This window comes from Sesamum indicum, linkage group LG6 (genome assembly GCF_026168435.1).
Source record: "Sesamum indicum cultivar Baizhima isolate 11 linkage group LG6, ASM2616843v1, whole genome shotgun sequence".
NCBI classification, from domain to species: domain Eukaryota; kingdom Viridiplantae; phylum Streptophyta; class Magnoliopsida; order Lamiales; family Pedaliaceae; genus Sesamum; species Sesamum indicum.
This window is the reverse complement of record NC_142662.1, coordinates 6,660,893-6,688,087: the sequence shown is the minus strand read 5'-3', so window position 1 is coordinate 6,688,087 and position 27,195 is coordinate 6,660,893. Positions and strand designations below refer to the sequence as shown.

At 37.3% G+C, this 27,195-nt stretch overlaps 1 protein-coding gene across 2 annotated transcripts; it reads left to right on the top strand.

Moving 5' to 3' along the window:
• Positions 1–481: 481 nt before the first annotated feature.
• Positions 482–27,195, top strand: LOC105164782 (zinc finger FYVE domain protein). 2 transcript variants are annotated; one of them, XM_011083543.3, is made up of 37 exons: positions 482–1,415; positions 2,626–2,770; positions 3,823–4,101; positions 4,655–4,822; positions 4,972–5,187; positions 5,368–5,462; positions 6,533–6,704; positions 8,606–9,030; positions 9,282–9,405; positions 9,957–10,049; positions 10,153–10,224; positions 10,545–10,682; positions 11,144–11,297; positions 11,416–11,792; positions 12,188–12,651; positions 12,737–13,081; positions 13,951–14,172; positions 14,473–14,563; positions 14,685–14,762; positions 14,891–15,181; positions 15,284–15,481; positions 15,560–16,048; positions 17,100–17,261; positions 17,349–17,678; positions 17,756–17,838; positions 18,002–18,106; positions 19,116–19,344; positions 19,898–20,257; positions 21,343–21,444; positions 21,693–21,836; positions 22,512–22,600; positions 23,293–23,375; positions 23,478–23,593; positions 24,894–24,979; positions 25,500–25,599; positions 26,461–26,559; positions 26,724–27,195. In XM_011083543.3, exons 1-36 carry the CDS (start codon positions 580–582, stop codon positions 26,524–26,526), a joined length of 7,527 nt encoding a protein of 2,508 aa, XP_011081845.1. In that variant the 5' UTR covers positions 482–579; the 3' UTR covers positions 26,527–26,559; positions 26,724–27,195. The 2 variants fall into 2 exon arrangements, with proteins under 2 accessions (XP_011081845.1, XP_011081844.1); XM_011083542.3 differs by having other exon boundaries at positions 26,461–27,195.

Here is a 27,195-nt window from a genome sequence, read left to right as displayed (position 1 = left end):
ATATAATAAATTCTGGTGATTTATAAGATATAAAATTCAGCAATTATAAAATAAAGATAAAATAACTAAAAAATAAAAAAAAGAAACACCACTGGCGTGAATAGGGTGTTTTGCACATATTATAAATATTAAGGGGGTAAATTGCTCTTTTACTTTTTATAAGGGGACTAATTATCTATTTTTTAATATGACATGTAGATACATGAGTGGTCATCTACATCTGTATATATTTAAATACTGTATTCAATATCACCTCAGGTGAAATATCAGTATAGACGCATTCTTTGTAAGGATAAATGTAATATGAGATAGTCGTAACACCGAATAAAAAAAAACAGAGAGTGGTAAATTAACGATTCTTCTGCTTTTTATTTTATTTTCCCACAAATAAAAAGAATCAGTGAAAAGGAAAACACATATTCAAACGTCGTCGTTAAGTCGCATCATCGAACTCTATATAATTCCTTCCGACCAATTTCACTCCTCCATTTTCAGCTCAACTCTCTCTCTCTCTCTCTCTCTCCCTGCTCCGTCAGCAGAATACATGCACATCTACACATTTCTTCTGAATTTCCAACCATGGAAGACAAAGACACCGAACTCCTGTCCAAAGTTACCGCAAACCACTTATTCCTGGGCCAATTCGAACCATTTCGGGCCACTCTCCGCAGCCTCCGGGCTAGAAGCCCGGACCTAGCCCGAACTATTATACAGACGATAGTTTCCCAGGGCGGGCGTATGGGTGTGCCGGACCCCGTTCATTGGTCCGATTCATGCCCTTCTCCCGCTATCCTCACCTTCCTATGCACCCTTGAACTACTCCAATTCCCCGACCCAACGTTGAATATCTGGTCGTTTGACCCGAACATGTTGAAATTGCGCTCTGAATTTTTGTTGTATGTACATGTTGCCAGTTCCAGAGTTCTGGAAAAAGTTAAAGATGGTGAAAAGATGGAGGGAAATGAGAATTTTGAAGAGGGCAGTGTGGGCTTTGAAGAACTGAGGGTCCTGGAAAGAGTTTCAGATGTTGGATTGAGTCGTTTGAGGCCAGATTTAATTGATTTGGAGGTAATGGAGGATGGGGTTGCAGGGGCTTTGGATGAAGGGGAATTGATGAAACTGAAGGGGGTTATTTTGGAGAATTCCGATATTTTTGATGTGTTGTGTGTGAATATAGGGGAGCAATTGGGGCATATCGAGAATGATGATTCAGGGGGTTTGGCAATTGCGTTGAGAAAGGAGGTGAGGCGCCAGGATGAGAAAGCGGAGAAGACACTGAGGTTGGTGCAGAAGTGTGTTCAGGTAAGTCATCTGGATGCTATGAAGCAGTGCTTGGAGAATGGCGATGAAGATCGGGTGATCCCGCATGTTAGGTTTCTTCATTTGAACTATGGAGTTGAAGAAGCAGAATATCGGTATAAGTACTCCTTATGCTAATGCTGCTAACCTCGAGTGTGATGTTTGTGCACGATGATTAGTGGAGTGATGTGAAGGAACTTCACTTGAATTTTATGGCTGTGATTATTATACTAATTTGGGATTAAGTTTTTTGTTTACTCCACATGCATTATGTTATGTAGTAAATAACAGACAAGCTACAAAGCGACTATCGGTGATAACCAATGTGTTCTTTTTGGATGAAAAGATTCAGTAGCTTCTGACCATGTATTTGTCTTCATTTGAAATTTTCCTGAGAAGAAGGATGGAGTATAAAACTTGTATTCTTCTTATTTTCTCCACTATGTTACCATCGAAGCTATAGAGATAAAACAAAGAAACTTGTATGTGAAGCTTGAGTCAGTATTTCATGAGGGGCTTAGCCAAAGAACTTTCACTATCTGTTAGTTCTTATGAGTAAGTTAAAGGATTTTATTAAACTGAAAAGCCAGCCCAGAAGCTCAACAAGTTTGCCTGCAAGAGTCTACTGGTGAAAACAAATACGTATATGAAGTTACAGGCACCAAAACTTAGACATGGATATCACCATATGGTTTTTGTCAAATGACTTTCTCCTGTATCAGCTGAGTCTTAAATTGTATGTGGAACTTTCGAGATAAACAAAATGTATAGCGTATTTCTAAAATTAGAAGCAGCTTTGCTGATCATTTCAAGTAACGCTCAACTAAGTAAACACTTAGTCAGTCCCCTTCAGTTGGACTGGGTCCAAAGACATTGAAATCTTGTTTTATTCTGTGGATTTCCTCAGGCTCTTTCCGGAAAAAAAACATAACAAGATTGAAGTAGAATAAATTATGTATGTTTGCCCCAAACTAGTTAGTTGTTGTTTAGTTAGTAAGGATGTGGTGGGTGCTTTTAAGTTGTGCTAAATCGATGAATGCTCCTGGGTCCTTCCTGCATCACGCCTCTCCCTTTGAAGTTTCACATGCCAATTCTGTGTTTGCTTTCTAGTTTAACACTTCATATGACTGGCAGTTATTTCTTTTCTCCTTAACTGGGCTGTTGTGTGGGAAAAAGAAAATAATATTACATGGTTGTTGGCTTTCATTGTCAGATAAATCTGCATGTCTATTTATTGTTGTTTTTCTTAGTGGCTTCTCTCTTCTTCTCTTTTCTTTTCTCTTTTTCATTTCAATAACTGACTTGTACTCCTAAAATTTTCAATAGCATGGTTTTGCAAGATCTCCTAAAGCGGGTGTTAACAGGAGAACATGATTATGGAGACACCTCACTTGCCATGCGAAATAAAGTGTTCTCAGTATATGTGGAAGCACTTTCATCTCGTTGCACTCGTCTTCTTCAGATGCTTCAGGTTGTGTTGATGCTTCTATCTTCCATTGCCACTATATCATTGTTTGGAGTGAATGATCTTTTACTTTGGTATACTTTATGCATTCTGTTCTATATCTTTGACATGAGTCTATAGCACTGAATTCACTTTATAATTTGTATCATTATGATGCAAAGTGTTTTTTAAGCCAGGGAAGAAAGTTGTTGAATGCATCCGTAGGTTATGTTCAGACTTTTAAAATTTATATGCTTATATTTTTATTCTTGTTTCTTCAAATAGAAACTAAGTTTTAGGATAAAAACAAGTTCATTATTGAGGGAGTCCATGACAAATGACCTCAAGGGACTTACCAAAGGAACCACACTTGAAAGAAAGAGGTAATTATTCTCGTTCGTTTGTCATTTGGAATATCTTAAATAACCTCAAGCAAAATAGTGGTACTTAACTACTTATCTAAATATCTTAGTTTATCAAACATGAGGTTGAGGATTTTATCCCCCATGAAGATGGGAGACTTATCTTGTTGTAAGTATGTCCTGCTGATGGGCTGCAATCATGCGATACAGTCTATGTTATGTGAAATATTTCCATTTTTTGGTTGTTTGTAAAATTTCAAACTATAAAGAACTAAGTCCAGATGGAGTGAAGAATGGATCAGAATATTGCTGAACTTGCTTACAGAAACTTCAGGTCTCCTTTTGGGTTTGTGATTACAGGAATTATAGATGTTAGGTGGGAAATACATACATTTCCAAGATATCTGCATCTGTGCCTAAAGATATGGATCTTACACTAAAAAAATATCTTAGCCTATCGTTATATTGTAAATTACAATGTTATCTTAGGCTATGCATAAAAGTGATGATCTATGGAGAATAATGCTGTTTGTATGGTTTGTGAAGGAGCAGTATGTATGTACGTATATTTGGTATGAAGATATTGATAAAATTTGTTCATACTCTGTGCTTGCTAGCATGTTCTTTGTAAACCAAGAAACTGGTCTTGTACAGACTATTCCAGATGCTTTATCATGCAATTCAGAGGGATTCTCATAGGTGTGATTGGTCTCACAGAGCATCCAAGATGACTTACTCTCTGAAGAAATCGAGGCCCACAGCACTCATGAAGGCGACCAGCTTCCTCTCCCCTTTCAGCGGCTTCATAATTCTATTGCACAATTGAGACCTGAGACAATTTCACCTGACACACCCTTGTCTTTAAAAAATGCAACAGCTTTTTGCATGAGAGATATGTTCCATTATGCTCGTGTCCGAGGTTTGCATGTACTCGAATGTGTTGTCGATACTGCACTGTCGTTTGTGCGCAAAGAGCAGATTCAAGAAGCCTGCGAGGTTTGTCCTGTAGTATTTTGTATTCAAAAGATATTATCTGCACTGCTGCTCAATGATTATGGCTCAATCTTAAGTTTTAATTGCAGTGCCTCCTGCTTCTTTGTTCCATTATTGAGCTCTTCCACTGACTGCTGTTTACCAATTGATGTTTCTTCCTTGAAATGCTGATGTTTCATTTACAATTTTTTAATTGCTCAAAATGATCCATAAACACCATATCCTAATGCAGTGCTTGGTGTACCTATATTTTTATGTATCCCTTCTGTGTAGAGCGGATACAAACCTGTGAACATGTTTCCCAGGCTATTCATTATTATTCTGTTTAGAATTTTCTGGTTTCTGGCTTCCTCTTGGAGGAAAAGGAAGCTTTTAGGCCAGCAGTTTCCATTGACATGCTTTGAAACTTCTCCTAAGAAAAGGGCTTACTATTTTTTCTCATGAGGTCATCAGTGTCTCCGTGATCCTGTTCCAAAGTTATCAGTGGATTTAATACAATTGGTTGCCACATTGCTTTGTTTAAGAAATGCCAATCTTTTGTATGCATGCACATTAGGTTCTTATGCTGTTTCCCCGGCTTCAACCCCTGGTAGCTGCCTTGAGTTGGGATCTTTTGGCTGGCAAAACAACAATGAGAAGGAAACTGATGCAGTCTTTATGGACAAGTAAATCTCAGGCGCTTCGGTTGGAAGAATCTTCCCCTTATGATAATAAGTTTGATGAGGTAAACATGTAGTACATTTCTTGTTCTGCTACTCACCCAAATTTTATTCCTGCAGTGAACTATATTTTTGTATGTGCTCATGAATATTCATTATATTCTCCTGAAATATGCTAGCAATTGACTTTGCTTAACAACTTTCTTGTTGGCAGGTATCCTGTGTAGAACATCTTTGTGATACATTATGCTACCAGCTTGACATTGCTTCCTTTGTTGCCTGTAACAATTCTGGTCAATCTTGGAGTCTGAAATCCTCTATACTATTAGCTGGAAAAGACTTAGTTGAACATGGCAATGAAGATGCTCGATTTGATCCATTTGTGGAAAATTTTGTACTGGAGAGATTATCAGTCCAGAGTCCTCTTCGAGTAAGGCTCTAAAATGAATACTGTAGACATATATGCACCCTCAACTGTGCTTTTTTGTTCAGATGCCCTGAACGTGTTAGCCAACTTTGACAATTATTTTGTGTAATGGTCATGCATCATTGTTTTTGATTTTCGCCGCTTCTGGTTTATAGTATTTCATCATTTTTCTGGTTTTTGTAGGTAATATTTGATTTAGCCCCCCACATAAAATTTCAAGATGCGATTGAACTGCTTAGCATGCAGCCAATTACTTCCACTCCAGCAGCTTGGAGGAGGTGTGCTTATAAGTTCACATTGCATTTGTTTTTGTCTTTGTTATGTGAAATTTATGTTTTTTTTAATTTTAACTACATCTCAAATAAGCTAATAGAATCAGCTGAGGGCAGTGGAATTGCTGCCTCGCATATGGTAGCGAAAACTTCTTGTTCTATGGGCTTATGATTGCATAATTGTGCGAATTTGTTTTTATTTAATGCTTGGTTTAGTGGTAATATCCATGCTTCAGCCTCCAGGTCAACAGATCAGCTCTCCATGTGTCTGTGAAAATCATAAATTTAAGATGTTTTTATCACTCGCGCTTCCCTTGAACTCCTACCTTCAGCTGTATAGCTGAATCCTACTTTTGTTGCCCTTTCTAGTAAATAACCATCTTTAAATCATGTTGGATTTTGTTATTAAGACCATACTCAATGCTTTCTCAAGTATAAAAGGTTTCAGTCCTCTTCCTGTTTGAGTTGACTGTAGAAAATCCTGTGTATGGTTTGGTTCTGATGCTTATTCATTAAAAATAAGGGAAAGTACCTTTTCTAGTCTTTTCTTGGCACGGAAAATATTAAAAACTAGGTTTTAAATTTTAATTATAGGATATGATATCTTGTTCTAGAGCTTTGATATGGTATACTGATTTAGTGGATAATTGTCCTATTTTCTCATGATTCAAGAAACTATTTTAATGTTGTCTTAAATGTTGGTCGATCTGATTCATCTGAATATTATATAATTAATGATACTGTGCTATTCTTTTGTAGCCAATCAATTTTCTGAGCGATAGACAGTCAATTCAATTATGAATTATTCTTTTCTCTAACTTTATATCTCTATTTGTAATATCTTCGCAAATTAGTATTGACTTTGTTTTGCACTTGAGTGCAGAATATTGCTGCCTTCATTTTCTGCTTTGTAATTTTAACTGCCTAATGAGATATTGCTTCTACTATAACTCAAATACTTTTGCCTGCAGCCTCTATTTGTTCATGCATTGGGAGGATTTTTCCTTTTTACATCATTCACGTGTTCTGTTTTGTGTTGTTGATTACTGTTTTATTTCACATTACATTTGTGGCAGGATGCAAGACATTGAACTTATGCACATGAGATATGCTATTCAGTCTGCTGTTCTTGCGCTTGGGACTATGGAAAAGAGTAATACTGTTGCAACAGTAGATCAACAAATGACTTCATATTATTTAAAAGAACTGAAGAATCATTTAGATGCAATCACCAATACTTCCCGCAAGGTTTGGCAGCTATGCACTCTTCAAACCATCATAAAGTAAATATTTTGCAGTAGCCATTTTCCATTTTCTTTTCCCTCCAAAATCATGGTTTCAGCTCAAGAACCAATTTATATGCCTAGGCCGTAGTTGGTTTGGAAAGGGCTTGTTATTGAAAAGCGTGAGAGAGGGTTGTAAGTAAGCTTGTTTTGCATGTGAAATGTTCCCCTTTTAGGTAATAAAAATATATTCTTAGGGATTGAGTGAAATATGTCTCACAAAATAATGAGAACCTGGAATAGATGACTGTTTTAAAGTTGCTAGCAAATTCTTTTCTTTTGATTCGAAATTCCACATTTTGGTTCCTTGCTACCGGAATGTTCTTAAGATTTATCCAACCATTATAACATGTAAACCTGTTCTGGCCCTTTTGTGTTGTGCATCTACATTGTTATTCATTTTGTTGAAGTGAAACATATTGTGTGTCTCTCTCTCTGTCTCTCTCTTTTCTTTTGTTTGTTAACTGCCTCCTTTTAGTCAACACTTTGACTAATATAACCTGAAGCGAGAGGATCAACAAGTCCTATGGTGATTTAGAGGATATGGCGATGCAAGGAAAACTATCATACAAGTATTTTGTTCACCAAGAGTAATTATTTTGTCTGTTTATAGTGTGGTGAAAATAAATAAAATATGAAGTTGAAGTACAGAGCACAATTTCTAGAGTGCACTTTACAAAGAGAAAACCGCTTTTAATCTTGTCACTGAGAATGAAATATAGGTGAATAAGTATATAAAATTCCCCTTCTTGAGGCTACAGAGACCTTATATACGCACAAAAACTCTAGTAAGAAAATAAACAGCAGCACTTGACTAAACTTTAATCTAAAAAAAAGTATAATTCACAAAATACACCGTAAAAATTGCTAGAATGGCATTGCTTGAAGAATTCTGATATTTTTCCCCTTAATGGTATTGCACAGTTACCATTAACTGAAGAATCATATAAACAAATAAGAAAAAAAGTAGAATTAGAATAGCCTTAATTATATCAAATTCAACGTTTACTCCTTTATAGTTGTAATAACTTCATCAGGAACTTTTGCATATCAGAACAGATTCAGCTAGTATGACTTCATGATTTAGTTTTGACGTTTCAAGCTAGAAGTAGAGTAACCTGATTATGATATGGACAAAGGAGGTATAGTTTTCGTGATCGCCCTTCTGTTTCTGTATCTACGTCCCTTCAATTTCCCTTTTCCTTTCTTTTTGTTGGGTTGGGGTGAGCTGTCTTCTGTCATTTTATATTGCTTTCTCAAATCTGCAAAATCATCTTCCACGCCGTATGAACACAGCTGTGGCAACCAGGAGAAACGGATACAAGACTGTCCTTGAATTGCTTGTTAATTGGGTGAATTCTCCTGAGTAGCAGTGTGCAGACTCAGATAATGCTATTCAATTTCAGACACTCAGTTCAGTTATGCAAAATACTACTGCAGTATGCAGTTATATAGCTACACGTGCGTCCTGCTTTATTTTCCTAATGTCCAGCAATTATCATGGTATCTACCATCTTATTAATGATCTTTGCCATTAAGAACCTAGTTGCTGTAAATGTGGAACAATTGTGCTGATAATGAACTTTTAATATGAAAGTAAGCATCTCTCTGCTGAAGATCCAGAAGTGGTCTTAACCTTTCCATGCTCATTGCCTTTCAATTCAGTGGACCTAATTGGGTCTTGTTTCACATATTTTGTGCTTAACTGGATTGAATCTGCCATATTGGCTGCAGACTTCTATTTTAACCCCTAGCATTTGTTTTTCTTTTTCTTTTGGGTTTATAAATGCTATCTACCTAATATTTTTGCTTTTCTATTCGTTCTCCTTCATGGCTTATGCAAGGGTGTGTCAATTTTCAATGCAGATATATATGGTGAATATTATTATATCACTTCTATACATGGACAATCTACAACTTGATTTAACATCTTATGATCCAACAAGAATTTCTTCCAACTCATTTAATGTTCATGGTGGGGGACAAGCAGATGTCACAACAGTTGAGGGGGGAAATGAGATGGTTATCTCATTTATAGGACAAGTACTTGATATTTTGAGGCAACAACTTCCATTATCACTATCCAATCTTGAAAATTCCTTGGATGGCCGTGTATCTGCTGGAAGTAAACAAGCTTTAGAATGGAGAATTTTGAAGGCGAAACGTACCATTGAAGATTGGGAATGGCGCCTGTCAATTTTACAACGCCTCCCGCCATTATCTGAACGTCAGTGGAGGTGGAAGGAGGCTCTAACAGTGCTGCGTGCTGCCCCATCTAAGCTACTTAATCTGTGAGTTGTTCTATTGGTCGATACCCGTAGTCTGCTTTCTTGTGATTTTCCCATTCCCTTACCCTATTGTATCAATCGCAGCAATCTTGTGTTTTGGTTATGGATGTCATATGATTTTGTATAAGATTCATTTTGTGTGATCTATGCAGATATCCATGTGTATTTTATATAGGCATATATATTGTATGCTTGGGAAACTGTATATTTTCATGTCCCATTGTGATAGGCGCTGATGTTTAATTGTACTTCAGATGCATGCAGAGGGCAAAATATGACATTGGGGAGGAGGCTATTTCTCGTTTTTCCCTACCTCCAGAAGACAAAGCAACTCTGGAATTGACTGAATGGGTGGATGGGGCCTTCAAAAGAGCTTCTGTATGATCTTAACTCATGCCTATATATATTTTTAGCTCATTGAAAATCTTATGATTTCACCGATGTTCAAGTTATTTTTTATGTAGAACTTCTTGACATCTTACACATCTAAGAATGACATCTGGTCCATGCAATGTTTTATTTTTTTGCTTTTGTTGAATGAGTTGTCAGATGCCATCTAGTGAATTCTTTCTTACTTTTCCCTTGCTTCCTCTGTAATACCTCGTCTATTGATGTGAAGGGAACCTCTCTCTCGTGCTTTCCTTAGTAATGCTTCCCCCCTGCAATTTTTTGGAACACACTAAGCCACCATGAATGTGACTGTATTGGCACCACCCAGTCACACAATAAGAAAGGGGGGAAAACCAAATGAACAAGATAGGCAAGCTGATAAGTCAACAATTATTGTGTTAAATGCAATTAACTATCTCGCTGAGTTTTAATTTGAGGTTTTATTTCTTACAGGACTTCAAATAAATTTTGTTTAATTAAAGTTGTCATAGAGGTTCCAAGAAAACCTGAAACTGATGTCTGATTTAAATGAGTATTAGGTGGAGGATGTGGTGTCTCGTGCTGCTGATGGTACTTCAGGTCAAGAATTGGATTTCTTGGCACTGCGCTCTCAGTTGGGTCCTTTGGCAGCTGTAGGTGTTCCCCACTTTCCTTGGCCCTCAAAAGTCGTTGCAGTAGTGAAGTTGCTCAATGTATTCTGGATGTTGTTGAGACTGACTTCTTTTTTCCTTGCAGATTCTTCTATGCATCGATGTAGCTGCAGCGTGCTCGAAGTTACCTAATGTGTCTTTGAAGCTTTTGAATCAAGTAACATACCCTACTGTGCTTTTATAGTGCTTGTAATTAGTGAATTGTCTAGTTAAATGTTATTTAATATGTTCAGTCACCCAATATATTCATACTACTAGTTTAATCTTTCTTTCTTTTTTTGGAAGATTTCTTCTTCTTTTTCTTTTCTCCAAGATGGGGGGGGGGAGGGTTTTATAACTTGCTTATTCAGTATGTCTTCTGACTTAGCTTCAGTAATGGTTGTTGAGTTATTTTTTACGGATCATTTATGATCTAACATGAAAGAAATGCTTGAAAATTGGTTTCAGTTTGACTATGTGATCAATTTTGACATGTAGGCACAAGTTATGCTTTCTGAGATCTATCCTGGTAGCGTCCCAAAGTTTGGATCAACTTATTGGGATCAAATCCGCGAAGTGACAATAATTTCTGTTGTTAAACGTGTTCTCAAGCGTCTATGTGAGTTATTGGAACAGGTAATCTGAGCTTCAAGTTTGAATCCAGAGTGTTCTTTTTAATAACCAGAGATATAGACATTAGTTATTCCTATCTGTAATTTCTTTACATCTGAGCATGTATTTAAGCTGATTTAATCCTGTATTTACCCCTGAATTAGCTGATATATTGGCATACATCTCATCCACAAGGCTAGACAGGTATTGACTTATGTTCCCTTGTCAAGTGATGAAAATACTTCAATGTGTACATGCACTACATTATGTTTGGCATTCCTCTGTACCCATAGTTTTTGACAACATGTTCACTTTTATATTATGCAAAACTTGCTGCTCCCTCTGGGTCTGTGTCTTTGCTCTTGGGCACGCACCATGGATACTCCACAACGACCTCATGGAGATCATTCTCCTAACTGATTATCGATTGTGTAGTGTGGCATATCTTTACAATAATTCTTTTCAACATTAATTCATCTCTTCAGGACAAACCACCAGCTCTTCAGGAATTTTTATCTGGTGAAACGATTCTTTCATTGTCAAAGGAGTTTCATAGAAAAGGAAACAGAGATCGTGCACTTGTTATGCTTCATCAGATGATTGAAGATGCTCATAAGGGCAAGCAGCAGTTTCTTAGTGGTTAGCTTTTTCACCTCTTACACAAATATTTCTAGATTTATTGTTATTGCTCTGCTGGCTCTCTAACAGACCTGTTGATGAGGCTTCCGATCCTTATTATCTGTTGAGAATATTTCAGGTAAGCTTCACAATTTAGCAAGAGCTATTGCTGATGAAGAAGCTGAAAGGGATCTTGCTAGTGGGGCTAGCGGGGAGGGTCCACATTCTGATGGGAGAGGGCTTCCAAGCTTTGACAAGGATGGAGTTCTTGGGCTTGGTTTGAGAACCTTAAAGCAGTCACCTATGACTCCAGAGGCTGGTGAAAGCACAGTAAATTCTGCAAGTTATGATGTCAAAGAATCAGAAAAAAGACTTTTTGGCCCTTTTGGTTCCAAGATGACAACATTCCTCTCTCAATTCATTCTACATATTGCTGCAATCGGTGACATTGTTGACGGGACGGATACGACTCATGACTTCAACTATTTTTCACTTGTTTATGAGTGGCCCAAAGACGTAAAATTCCTTCATCCTCTTTTTCCTTTATTATTGTCTTTATTTTTTCTATTTTTTGTGAGATTTATCTTTCCTATAATAATTGATGTTGATACACAACTATGAACTATGATTGTGATAGTTTCCCTTAAGCTTCTACATTCTTCAGTGACTGAATATCCAGCTTGTCCCCATAGCTGCTTAACTTTTTGGTATTATGAGAATTACACAAATCTTTTGATCCTGTTTCTAACATTTACTCTCAATGCCAATTATCTTGGCTTGTGCATTGAAAAAAAGGCATTGATCAGTCTTGGGGGCAGATGGGGGGGGGGGGCTGCCTTCTGCAATAAAATGAAAAGCATAAAGCCTACCTGGCACAACCCGGCTTATATTGTGCTGTCAACTTCTTGCAGCTTTTAACTCGTCTGGTATTTGAGCGAGGCAGTACTGATGCAGCTGGAAAGGTAGCAGAAATAATGAACTCGGACTTTGTCCACGAAGTAATTTCTGCCTGTGTACCTCCTGTTTACCCTCCAAGATCCGGTCATGGTTGGGCTTGCATTCCAGTCATTCCGACTGTTCCTAAGAGTTATACTGAAAACAAGGTCCTCTCACCTTCTTCCCGAGAAGCTAAACCCAAGTTTTACACTCGTTCTTCTGCCACTCCTGGAGTCCCTTTATACCCTCTCAAGTTGGATGTTGTGAAGCATCTTGTCAAATTATCTGCTGTCAGGGCTGTCCTGGCATGTGTATTTGGCAGTACCATGTTATACCGTGGCAGTGATACAGCTATCTCTAGTTCCTTAAATGGTGGATTACTGCCGACACCTGATGTTGATAGGTTTTTCTATGAATTTGCTCTTGATCAATCAGAGAGGTTTGTTTCAGCCAAATAATGTGGCGACATTGTGTATAAATAATTGTACCGTAACTTATGTAGCTATTTCCTTCTTCATAAGCAGGTTTCCAACCTTGAATCGCTGGATACAAATGCAAACTAACCTTCATCGAGTATCTGAGTTTGCGGTCATGTCTGAACATGGGAAAAATGATGCTAAAGATAACTCAGAACCCAAAACTGCTATGAAGCGATTTCGTGAAAATGAAAGCGACACTGAATCAGAAACTGATGATATGGCTGTCGGCAATTACATTTCATCGGTACTGCCTGATGTTAAGGATCAGAGCAATGTTGCTTCCGATGCCTGGCATGAATCTCCAAAGTCCGAAATTGCTGAACTTGATAATACAGTTTTCCTTTCTTTTGATTGGGAGAATGAGGGACCCTATGAAAAAGCTGTAGATAGGTAAATATATTTGAACTCTCATGTAATTTCTTTGAAATGTAGGCAATATATATATATATATATATATATTTTAAGAATCTAGTGCATACATTTTTCCTCCTCTTAAATGTTATGATGTTTTCACTTTCAGCAAGTAGAAAACCAACATACCGTAAACAATATAACCAGGGTAGCTTTGAATTATATATGATGGGCAGAGCACTTTAAGAGAGTTGATAATATCAAAAGTTCTGTAGTCTGTGTTAGTGATTTCAGGTATTGTGCTACAATGGCTTTTATTATGTGTGCATTTGTATTGTATGAAGTTATATGGTTTGTAGATATTGCATATGGCACTTGAAACAGATTGGGGTTTCAATCTGTATGGTGGACTGAGGCTGTTGATCCTACTCTGCTAGATTTTCCTCGGGTTTGATGACGACTTATTGACCAATCATATTCCTGCTCTTGTTTATGTTTTTTATCTTTTGTGCTGTTTTTTCTTATGCATCAGAGACCTCATCCCTTTTCCGGGCATCCTATAGTTTACTTGATATAAATATTCTTAGAATCTTGCAGTTGAAGGAAGTTGGCATGAGAATCTCTGATCTAAACATGCTGTATCTATTGTTTGTATGGCTTAGGAGAAAAATTATAGCACTAATTTGACCATCAGAATGAAAGTATATATTACCGAAGACCTGATTGGGAGAAGATCGTTGGAGTTGCCTATTTATTTTGTTTCTTCTCTATTGCTACATTACAGGGTCTTATCCTTGACTACTATGCGTTGTAGGCTTATTTTGCTTGGCAATTTTTCATATTACTTGACAATTCTGGAAATAAAGGAAACTTATTCGTACTTGGTTTTGATCATTTCACTGTCACAGGTTGATAGATGAAGGAAACTTGTTGGATGCCCTTGCTCTATCAGACCGCTTCTTACGCAATGGGGCCTCAGACCGGTTGCTTCAGATGCTCATTATAAGTGGAGAAGATGATACTTTTCGAGGACAACCTCAAAGTAGTTCAGGCCTTCGAATCTGGAGCAATAGTTGGCAATATTGTCTACGCCTGAAGGACAAACAACTTGCAGCTAGACTTGCTCTGAAGTATGGCTACTGGTTCAATTCTGTTGATTCTTTTTTCTCTTTTGGTGCTCTGTGATTCTTTTTCAATACTTGTAGTTGAAAATCAAAGATAATCATGATCTGTTTTGCTCTTTCTGATATTTAAATGTTATATTCATGTGAAATCTTCACTGTACTTAGTTATTCAATTTAAGATTTCTTTTGCTTTCTGCCCAGTAAAAGCTCTTTCTTATGTTTTAATGCTTAAAATCTTTGTTTTTTTACTAGTTGTTTCCTTTTACTACTGCTTGTTTAACAGAAACTGTATATTCTCTCTTTCAGATATTTACACAGATGGGAGCTGGAAGCAGCTTTGGATGTTCTCACTATGTGTACCTGCCATTTGCCTGATGGTGATCAACTTAAAGTTGAGGTACCTAAATTGGCTTTTATTTGTTTCTACAGAAAGTGGAACTTATGTTAATACTTGGAGAATTTCGTTGTGGTGGGAGCAATAACATGTCGGCTGTTATATCTGTGCCTTTTATAAATAGGTTGTTCAAAAGAGACAGGCTCTCTGTAGATATAAACGCATTTTATGTGCAGATGATCGTTACAATAGCTGGCAAGAGGTGAAGTTTATTTGCTTTAAATATTATGCATAAAATAAATAAAATTATGAATTTTTTTTTCAATAATCTCTTTGCTGGATTCTTATTATAAATCTCTGTTCTTTCCATCCAATTTTATTTCTATCTAGGTTGAGAGAGACTGTAAAGAAGATCCAGAGGGTCTTGCACTTAGATTGGCTGAGAGAGGAGCAGTATCTGTTGCCTTAGAAGTGGCTGAAAGTGCAGGGCTTTCTATAGAACTGCGTAGAGAACTTCAAGGCCGTCAACTTGTCAAGCTTCTCAATGCAGACCCTGTAAATGGTGGTGGCCCTGCAGAAGCTTCACGATTTCTTTCTTCCCTCCGCGACTCTGCTGATGCTTTGCCTGTTGCAATGAGCGCAATGCAGCTCTTGCCCGATCTTCGATCCAAGCAGCTTCTTGTATGTTGAGAAGTTTCTTTCCCTTTTCAGGTTGATGTCTGAAAAATGACAATGATTTTTGACTTGTTCTGGCAAGTAAAGTTTGTGTTTGCTTTCAATAAGGTGCACTTCTTCCTAAAGAGAAGAGATGGTAATCTGTCTGAGGTTGAGGTCTCCCAGCTGAACTCGTGGGCTTTAGGTCTTCGTGTATTAGCTTCCTTGCCATTGCCATGGCAGCAAAGATGCTCGTCCCTACATGAGCACCCTCGTTTGATTGTAGAAGTTCTGCTGATGAGGAAGCAACTGCAGTCTGCTTCTCTGGTACATTACCTTGTATGTTATTTCCTTGATGTATGCTTCACTAAGTAATGAAACATTTTGTGTATTAACTGCTAGCAGATTCTTAAAGAGTTCCCCTTATTGAGAGACAACGGCATGATTCTTGCATATGCTGCCAAAGCTATTGCTATTAGCATGAGTTCCCCTCCCAGGGACTCCAGAATTTCAGTTTCTGGTCCAAGACCAAAGCAGAGAATGAAGGCTAGCACGCCCACACGGTCATCATTTACTAGCAGCCTTAGTAATTTGCAGAAAGAGGCTCGCAGAGCATTTTCCTGGACTCCTCGTAACACAGGAGATAAGGGTGCACCGAAGGATAGCCAGAGGAAGAGGAAGAGCTCTGGATTAACGCAATCTGAAAAAGTTGCCTGGGAGGCAATGACTGGTATTCAGGAAGACCGTGTTTCAGTATTCACTGCAGATGGGCAAGAAAGGCTTCCGTCTGTTTCCATTGCTGCAGAGTGGATGCTCACAGGTGATCTCAAAAAGGATGAAGCTGTTCGATCTTCTCATCGATATGAAAGTGCCCCTGACATAATTCTATTCAAGGTACTTAGCATATATTATGGAATTTGCACAACAGATTTGAAAGATAGTGATCTGCCACAATGAAGTTTCCTTTAGTAAAAGACTTTGGACTTGGCAATATGCGATTTTGTTTGAATATCTGGGTATCTTGTGAGAAATTAGGTTTTAGGTCAAGTGGATACCATTTAGCAATGTCTATCATGGAGTCACAAAAATAGTTGTGTTGCTTTGAGTGATACCGTTAATGTTTGTTCTGGTGTCTTTGTAGTTTGTACCGTGCTAAAACCACATAACCTTGAACTTTATTCTCTCTGTCAAATAGTCAGCAGAAGAATAGCAGTATATGAAATGAAATAAGATTTATAAGCTATGCAGGTATAGAAATTTTTCCATGGACTGTTTAAATCATCAGTGAACGGCCGAGTAATTTTGAAGCTATAGCACACTTTGTGGAGAACTGTGTTACAGTGCACGAATCATAGGGAACATTCTTGTGAGACAAGCTGACTGCTTTATGTCGTCTAACTTAGCCAATCCTACAGAGAGGAATACTATATGATTCTGTCCTTATTGACTTTTAGCAGGCACTTCAGTGTTGCTCATTGATTAATGCTGTGGGGCATCTGATGTCAATTTGTTGTCCTATTAACAGGATTTGTTATTTCATCTTTGATGCCCAACCCCCACCATAGGCACTGTATGTGGTGCCTGAACCTCAGCGCAATCCTGAGGACCAATGTTAGCAATTAGGATTAACGTGTTTCTATGGAGCCTCAAAACCTCCTTTTAACAAGATATAGGACAAAAACAATTCAAACACTGAGCCTTTCATTGGCATCAGAACCTGATTTACTTGGCTTTGAGCCATTAGTGATTTATGTGTTATTGCATGGAAATTTGTGTTTTCATGTAGAAATTCATTTTTAATTTAAATGTTAGGATTGGTAAGTTCTTCCTGTATGTAGTTGATGCATGTCCTGTATATCTGGTCTGCATTGATTGCACTAATGCATTTATTTAAACTATTACTAAAGTTTCATAGGCAACTAATCATTGCATCTGTTGTCCCAAGGCATTGCTTTCATTATGTTCAGATGAAAGTGCATCCGGCAAGGGGGCTTTGGACTTGTGTATTAATCAGATGAAAAATGTTTTGAGCTCCCAGCAATTACCCGAAAATGCATCTATGGAGACTATTGGCCGAGCATATCATGCAACAGAAACATTTGTGCAGGTTGTTCAGTTTGGAAATTCTCTTTTGAACTAAAGCAGAAGGCTTCAGTAAAGTTTTAAAATTTGGTGTTCATTCTGCATCTTGCAGGGTCTACTCTTTGCTAAATCCCAGCTTAGAAAACTTTCTGGGGCCAGCGATTTGTCTAGTAATTCAGAGAAGGGCAGGGATGCTGATGATGCATCTTCTGATGCTGGCAGCTCTAGTGTTGGTAGTCAATCAACTGATGAACTCTCTGAAGCACTATCCCAGGTTGATATCTGGCTAGGACGTGCTGAACTGCTGCAAAGTCTTTTGGGTTCAGGCATAGCTGCCTCCCTTGATGACATTGCTGATAAAGAGTCTTCTGAACGTCTTCGGGATCGACTCATCCAAGAAGAAAGATATAGTATGGCTGTATATACTTGCAAGAAGTGTAAGGTACAAATATGGAATGTCATTTTTATGCTGAAGTATTCCAGTAACAGCCATGGTTGACATTTTATCCTGCCCTTCAGATCGACGTTTTCCCTGTTTGGAATTCATGGGGCCATGCCCTAATTCGGATGGAGCATTATGCACAAGCTCGAGTCAAATTCAAGTAGGTTAAAAGTTGATGAAAGTGCAGTGCATGAGCATGCTGAAAGCCTGTTGGATGAATGACTTACTGTGATTGGTTTTCTGTTTTTGTCTTTGCTATATAAGTTTCGTTTCAGAAGATGTGTGTTTCCTCTATTTGCTGTAGCTCATGTGATAATGTACAGGCAAGCTCTTCAGTTGTACAAGGGCGATTCTGCACCTGTGATCCTCGAGATAATCAATACTATTGAAGGAGGTCCACCAGTTGATGTTGCTTCTGTTCGGTCCATGTAAGACTGCACACCTGAAAAATATGTACTATTGCAAATATCCTGTCCTATTTGATCTGTGTTTGTTTGTTCTATTTTTCAAAAGAAATAACAGAATTGGACAGAGATCTGCTCTCTGTACTATTACGGAATCAAATGCTGGTGCAATGGGATATTATGTGGAAGAAGTGTCCATCCACTAGTGAAATACAAGTTATAATGTTTGAGTAACGGGACTGATGCTTGTATATTGGAACTGAGATTAACTAAAGGATGCAGCTCAATGATCTTAAGATCTGAAGAAGTCAACTTCAACAGAAAGTGCTGCCTGGCTCCAAATTTCTCCCTAGTTAGAATAATTCATCTAATTGAACTCTCGGGAAAGGAGGATGGAGCTGAATTCTGAATTCGATCTGAGGACTGTTAGGATTGAGAGGACAGTGGGAAGGCAAATTCTGAACTTGCTAAGGACTAGAAGGAACTGGAGATAGCGGATCATTTAAATTACAAATTCAAGATGGAACTCTACAGGGGAATCAGTTTGACTACAAATAAAAGTGATAATTTGGCCTGTTTGAATTGCTCCTATGAAGATTTTAATGTGTAGCTGGTCTTCCATTAGTATAACCAAGATTATCGAAGTATTTATTGCACCACGATTAAAATAGCAGCAAGCCACATGAAACTTTTTTTAGTTAGTTGTATTTAACTGCTACTGCACTCTGGATATATTATCATCATGATACCCTTGAAATGGTATGATTATTCATTGAACGTAATAATCTATCAAGAGTTTTTACAGCAATTCCCAACAATCATTTTTTCACTCAAGGACAGGAATTTCCTACTTGGACTTAAGATTTGCGATTTTTTTTTTCCTTTATGGTGTTTAATATTTAAGTATGATTTTCACTTACATATTTTCTGTTTAAAGGGCTACATCTCTGTGATACTATGGTACTTTATTGAGATATTTAGTTTGCTTCTGTGGAAGTACTAACGAGTATTATCCATTCAACATATGATACAGATATGAACATTTGGCTAAAAGTGCACCAGCGGTCTTAGATGATCCTCTCTCTGCTGATTCCTATCTCAATGTTTTATACATGCCTTCTACATTCCCACGTTCAGAGAGATCTAGAAGGTTCCAAGAAGCTGCGAAGGATAGTTCCACACATACATCGGATTTTGATGATGGGCCACGTAGCAACCTAGATAGTATTAGATACCTGGAATGTGTAAACTATTTACAAGAAGTAAGTGCAGATTAATTGGATTTTTTTTCAAGGTTCCATCATTCTTGACTCATGCTTCTGTCTCTTCAATCTTCGTTTTGTTTTATTAGCTGCATACATTCTATTTGTGTTTGCTAGAGGAAAACATTATTTCACTTTCATGTCCATAACATCCATTTCATATCTATGGATAACCTGTTCCACCACGTTGTTGAAATGGTTTATCTACTTTGGTATTGATATAATATGAGAGTATTCAGTTGTTAGTTAAACTATGCTTGTTATTGGACAACATTGTAGCTTTTTTGTCCCTAGAGTTTGTTGGTAATCTTATTGCATGATTCATCTTTCACATGCTAGTAATTTTGTACATTTGTTCATCTGTTCTATTTAATACTTTATTCTCATTTCATATTGTTTACAGCATTCTCTCATACTGTCACACTTTGTTTGGTTTCCATCCTCTTGGCTGTGCCTATGTTTTGTGTTGTTTCAGTCAGCTTCATGCCAGTTTCATTCATTTACCTTCTGTGGATAAAAATGTGCTTAATAAAGTATTATGTTCACTTTGCAGTATGCTCGTCAGCATTTGCTCGGTTTTATGTTTAAGCATGGCCGGTTTAAGGAGGCATGCTTGTTGTTTTTTCCTGCCAACTCTGTTCCTAATCCACCTCAGCCATCTTCTCTGGGAGCAGTTGCTTCATCTTCTTCTCCTCAAAGACCTGATCCTTTAGCAACTGATTATGGAACAATTGATGATTTATGTGACCTGTGTATTGGTTATGGTGCCATGCCTGTCCTGGAGGAAGTGATATCATCGAGGATTGCAACAACACAAGATCAGTTGGTGAATCAGCACACTACTGCAGCCGTTGCTCGAATTTGCCTCTATTGTGAAACCCATAAGCATTTCAATTATTTATACAAATTCCAGGTGTGTGCACTTGCGTATTCTTTACTTCCCTTGTTTTGACTTTTAACTTCAGATAGAAATCAATTACAAAAATGACATATGGCTCATCTATATGGGTCTTCCCTTAAAAAAAAAAAAAATGCATCATGTTTTAAAATCTCTGACTAATTTCTTAAACAATTTGGCCTGACACATTCAGCAGGTCCAATTTCTAAATGGACCTGATGACATGAAATAGTCCCGAACTAAAAGATAAATATGATGATTGTTGCATAATCATCACTATAACAGCATAATATGTACTTTCACCTCAAAAGTCTGCATTTGACATCTCTTCAAGTTCAAGTTTTGCTGTTAACTTGTTTTTAGTATCCTAATTATAGGTTATTAAGTGAACAAGCCACTGTTGAGTACGCGAGACAAAGATTAGTGTCTCCCTTGGGTAGAATAGTGAGCATTTGCTCAACTGGATCCTGATTGATGTATGAAAAGCCAAGAGTCACATTTGTTATAAAAATTAATCAATGCTGGTTCATGGCCACGTGGGACTTATATTGCACACAAGCATGTTGAGCAATATTAACATGATGAAATTAGGACGAATGGAGTATTAAAGTAATTATTGAGATAATTGTTAGGAAAGATTTATTCAACTGCATAATGGCAATATGGCCGAAAAATTGCCTGATACTTTAGTTAGATGTAACTCCTGCTCTGCAGATGTTGGGGTTGTGCACATTAAGCTTGAATATAAAAAATATCTGGATGTACTAATATAATTTTTAGCTCCCTTCCCCCCTGCGGGACTGTTTAGATGGACTTTAATCTACCATAGCTGGTTGATGAATTCTGGAAAAGAGAGAAAAAATAATTACTGCGTTGCATTATTGGGCCCCTGATTCTTTTCTCCTAATCATTGGGAAGCATTCTTTATTTAATGCGTTTCTTTCTCTCAAGGAAACTTTTGATCTAGTCTCTCTCTCATACACACGCACACATGTGCACAGCCACATACTGACACACACAGATTGTTTTAATAATTTTTAAATCAAATAAATTGGCTTCTGGATAAGTTATCATTTACTATATTTGACTTGATGGATTAGGTAATAAAAAAGGACCACGTAGCTGCTGGCCTTTGCTGTATTCAGTTGTTTATGAACTCTGCTTCTCAAGATGAAGCTCTAAAGCACTTGGAACATGCTAAGGTAATCATTCCTTTTCTTTGCTTTCCTTGTCATTCATTCCGTTCATATGTGCTGAAGGTTATGCAGAGATTGTAAGCATCTGATTTGCATGAATCATGCTTCAATGTGGGTGTGTTAGAAACTTGCTATACTCTGAGAAGGATGCTAAAATAAATCTTGTCTGGACCAGCTGTGATGTTTCAAAATGGTGACTTGCATTATATTCTCATTTTTATTCTTCTGTATATCTTAATCTGTCTTTGGTGCAGATGCATTTTGATGAAGGGTTGTCAGCACGATATAAAGTGGGAGATTCCACAAAACTTGTCACCAAAGGTATCCGGGGAAAAACTGCTTCAGAGAAGCTTACTGAAGAAGGATTGGTCAAATTTTCTGCTCGCGTTGCAATTCAGGTATAGATATGCAATAATTGTGGAAGCCACTAGCTGGCCAGGATTATATCACTTGCTTATGGAGAGGAGTGCATATATCGGTTCTGGTTTTCCCAATATAACCAGCTCATTGTTAATCAAATATGAAAATATTTTTGGCAGTGTTGGGTGCTTATTGAGCTTGGTGACTAAAGATCTTAGCCTTTCTTTTCCATCTTAGTTATTGATAAAACTTTCATTGAAAATCTGCAACAGAATGCCTGTCTAAACCTTTTTCGCTATATGTATGATAAATCCATGTGAAAATGGCGTATTATGGCAATTTTAAACCTGGATATCTCTGGAATTTTCTTTTCTGAAATGCTTGTTTTTGGGACCTTCCCCTCAGAAGATTAACCTGTCATTTAGCCAATTTCACGGCATGGAAGGACGATCTTCTCTGGATGGTTGCCTTCAGTTGAACAGTTCAGATTGGATTTGACTATTTCACGGCTATTTCTCGTCAAGATTTTTCTTTTTTCTTTTTTAATGCATTTTGAAATTTGTAGGTATTAAACTGTTTCTCAATCAGTCTTAAGTTAACTTTGTTTCCAATGTCCTTGATGATTAATATTACCAATTAAGTCATGAAACATGTAGCTTGTATCTTTACATTTCTACTTGGGTTAGATTTTCACAATTCTTGTCAATGCATAGATGGATGTCGTGAGAAGCTTCAATGATGCAGATGGATCACAATGGAAACACTCTCTTTTCGGCAATCCAAATGATCATGAGACATTCAGGTTCTATAATATTCTATTTTATTATTGCTGCTCAAGTTTTCTCATGGTTGACCATGTCCAACTCAGTATAGGATAGCATGCCTTGTACAACTGGAACGAAAAAAGATCTCTCCTCCGTGGACCTCAACTTGGTGTAGTGTTGATTAGTCCTAAGACATTATCAACTTTCACCATCTAAATTTGAGTACAAGGTTATGTGTAGTTATCCGGAATTTCAATTTCCTTTTCTAGAATTCAGACCGAACTCCAACCTGGGTCCTTTCTGCCTTTTTTTCTCTATTCTTTCTGAACTTGGAGATATGGCAACATTAGAGTATACATGTAAAAAATCATTAGAGTAATGCTCCCAAAAAGTTGAATCTGGCTGAGAATTATCACATTTTTTTCCATTTTCGTAGTATTGAATTGTTGAGGTTACAGAGTGAAGTAATGAAATTCAGAAAATCAACCTGCTATGGAGCTTCTTATTGCGTACCAGATTGATATCAGCATTTCAGGATTCCTTATTCCATTTACTGTCGCTCTTAGCAGGAACTCATCTTGAAAGTTTTCTATGCCAACTGAAGTGTTAAACTCTTTCGCCTTTTTCCTCCCTGCTCCCTTTTCTCTGAATGCCTAACGCCTTCATGTCACTGATGTGAAAGTTTTAGTTCATTATTAAATTTTTAAAATGGCTTTAATTGAATATGCAGGAGAAGATGTGAAATTGCAGAAACTCTTGCTGAAAAAAACTTTGACTTGGCTTTCCAAGTAATATATGAATTCAATCTTCCAGGTAATAATTTATCAAGTCAAGTGTGAGTCCTTCGTTGCTGTAATAGCTCCAGTATATTGTGTTTATGAAGATTTACATGTCTTTGTGCTGGCATCATTCCAGCTGTCGACATATATGCTGGTGTTGCTGCATCACTTGCTGAAAGGAAGAAGGGAGGTCAACTAACCGAGTTTTTCAGAAACATTAAGGGTACCATAGATGATGACGATTGGGATCAGGTACTATAGCTTTCTTCCGTCCCTCTGGAAGCAGTTTTCCCTGTTGTAATAGATGAAACCAATAATTTTGTGGACTTGTACAGTTGTAAAGTGAAATGAGATTATGAAAAACCTAAAATACCAATGTTTTAGATCGCAAGTACTAGTATAGCTTAGACAATAGCATAATCTAAGTTATATATTGTGCAGCAAAACTGGTTATCTGACTTAAGAAGATAAAAGATTTTTAAGCCTATGTTAATGCTAAATGACCCGCCAGCTTTGGCGGGTAGTTTATTGGATGACTGACTGAGATGTTTTCGGTTAAAGAAACTAGACGGACCATTTAGGAAAAATGGTACTTGTCCGTGTAATTAAGAATATTTGAGCCTTAGTATTTCAACTTTGAGAATGGGCTTGTCCTGTCGCTGCCCTGGCCCAAAGCTCTTCAAGCAGGATGCGGATGCAATAGGCTCCAGTAGCAACTACTCCATTCATCTTCACTTTGGGAATATGGTTAAGCAAGTTGCTCAAGAAATCTATTGCACCAATGCAAAAACTAATTCAAATATCTTCCCACAATAACAGCAGGGTACTTCTCCTCATGTCATATGTGGGATTAGGTTATTCTTTAAGGGTTCATTTACTTTTCAAGAGTTGATTAGGTTGTGCTTAAAATCATAATTAGCCATGTAATGAATATTTAATGTTATGTTTACATCAGTATTTTAATAGTCGTATTAAATCTTGATTTTGTTATCTTTGGTTTGTTTAATAATGTTAGAATGTGCGATATAGTATGCAATTGACCTTTTTACATTATAAGAAGCCAAAGACATTCAACCTCAATTTACTGACAGATGATACAAAAGTCTTTATGGGTGTTCAGTCAAAATGAATTGTTAAAATGGCAGTCATGGTGCATAAAATTAATACAAACGCAATGAGCCATTGGGAATACATAATAAGACCCCCAAGGCTTGGACCACGATCCTTGCATAATCCTAATGTGTAGCGGGCTGCATGTGTTAGTAATGGGCTTGGGCATTCGGAAGTAAACGAAACATAGAACACGATTAAATGGGATATGTGGCTCAATACCAAGAAATAAATGTGCCCTAAGTTGATTTTTTTGTACTGGATTCTGTTTTACTTTTTCCACTATGGGGGAGATAGACCTCTATGATTTACTTCATGAAATTTAGCTTTATGATGTTCTATTAAGTTTATGTTGATACAGCAGCTCTTAAATCGTCACTTTAAGTATTGAGTTACTTGGCAGCCACATATTTATTGTGAATGCATCTAATGTGCTTTTCAGGTATTGGGAGCGGCAATTAATGTGTATGCCAATAAACATAAGGAACGTCCTGATCGCCTTATCGACATGTTGACTAGCAGCCACAGGTGAAATTCCTTTTTACCTATTAAACAAGAATTCTGAGTTGCACGCCGATTACGTGAAGCATGCTATCCAACAATATATTGATTCATGCATGCCATTAGTATATCAAAAGAAGTAAAATATGTGTATCTTAAGTGTTTAGCCTTGTATATTAGATTGCTCTATTAAAAGAACTGGACTACTGAGTCAAAATGAGTATGAGGTTGGGACCGCATCAGACTTTCCTCCCCGCATCTGACATGAGATTGCATTTCCAAACTCCCTGTGCAAAAGCAGCTTTACATGATAAATTTCAGAAAGAGTACTTGTGGTGAACGTTGTTAGACATTAAGTAGTCCATGTAGTCAATGTTGCTTGTTCCCACATTGTTGGCACTGCAACTACAAAGATGATAAAGAAAATTGATTGGGCATTTTACAATGAATATTTGGTCTATTAAGAATCTCATTTTCTTCATTCCTTTTAACTTTTTGCATCACCAAGTGGAATATGAATGTCTTAAGTCTAGATTGGATTTTGCAGGAAAGTACTGGCTTGTGTCGTCTGTGGTCGTCTAAAAAGTGCTTTCCAAATTGCATCTAGAAGCGGAAGTGTAGCTGATGTTCAGTATGTCGCACATCAGGTTATTTTCAATCTCGAAAGTCAAATTATAATTAATCTGAAATTGGTTCTGCTTCTTCATCATAAATTAGATATCGTGCCTTTAGTTTCTACATGAAACCTAGGTGATGCAGTGAACTCGAGTTGAAAGTATAACAGTTACTATGGTCCTTTTTTGTGATCTATGTGACCTGAGCAAACAATGGCAGTTTATATGACATATGAATGGGGTCCAAAACTGGGTGAAACCTTTTAGTTTACACAGTCTAATGTTCAGTTTGTGAGGGCTATAGAATTTAGAAGAGCAAAGGTGATATGTAGTAACAATGAACGCAAGTGTTATCTATTCAGATTCAGGATATCGGTGAGTTACTCTCCTGATCTCATGATCCGTCCCCACTTTGTGTCCTGTCTAGAGATCATTAGACTTTTGCTCCTTTTCTCTGTAGTTTATACACACACCTCACTTATTTACTTTGTCTACTCAATAGTTCCTGTATGTCCCATTCTCTAACAGTAAAAATACAGGTCGTAAATAGATTATGTGTTAAGTGAAGAAAACAAGGAATATTTATTGGACAAAAGGAAAAAGTAGAAGATGGAAAAACCTTGGGAGAGAAGATAAAGCAACAGTTAGAGAAATGGGAGTAATCTTACATCTTCTCAAATTTGTGAAAGTTTTGTAAAACAGATCATGTCAAACCAAGGAAATTTTTTCAGGTCATATATTGGATTTTTGCTTTAATCGCACTATTATTTTAATTGAAGTTACTAGTTTTGAGGTCTCCTAGAATATTACTTTGAGAGAAGCCCTCTCCTTTAACTTTGTACTGTGAATGTTGTGTTTAACCCTGAAAATATTAACATATGAACCCCCCTGCAGGCATTACATGCCAATGCACTTCCAGTTCTGGATATGTGCAAACAGTGGTTGGCTCAATATATGTAGCTTATCACTTGAGGAAGTGACAGTTGATTTGAGGTAACTATATAGCCCATGTTTTGCATTTGCAATCTGGGTTATGCTGCATGGTTTTCGTGGATGCTGGTGCAAAATTTTGCATGCATGGTTCAGACCTAGGACTCAATTTGCTTGGTTCCACCCTGCCTCTAGTTGAACTTTTTTTGACGGCTAGCCCTGCACAGTTCTGCTACAGGCATTGTGATTAGAGTTGATTCATGGGAAGGACTGTGTTGCCACCAGACAGATTGCTAATATAATTGTACAGAAGGAAAAGAGCATTTGCAACACTTGCATCAGTAAAGTACAAGTCATTGACTCCAGAAACCGTTGGGGAATGTGAAGTTGAAAAGGCTGTGTCTGTATCAAAGTTAAAATTAAACTTGTTCGATGCTTGTGCTGTTCATACAAGATAGATAACCCCCATGAATGAAGGGGATGCTTTCTCTTTTTGTTCCTTTCACTCAAAGGAGGGGGTTCGATTTTTAGGGTTTCCCTCTCAGGTAATTTGGCATATAAGGTGTGTATCATTTGGTATGAACAATATCTTATGGTGTTGTGTATTTGGTGCTTGCATGACCCCTTACACCTTATTACATTCTTTCATCCTGTCAAGGGTTTGATTTCTGGAAATAATGAGTATCTCTTTGTTCAGTA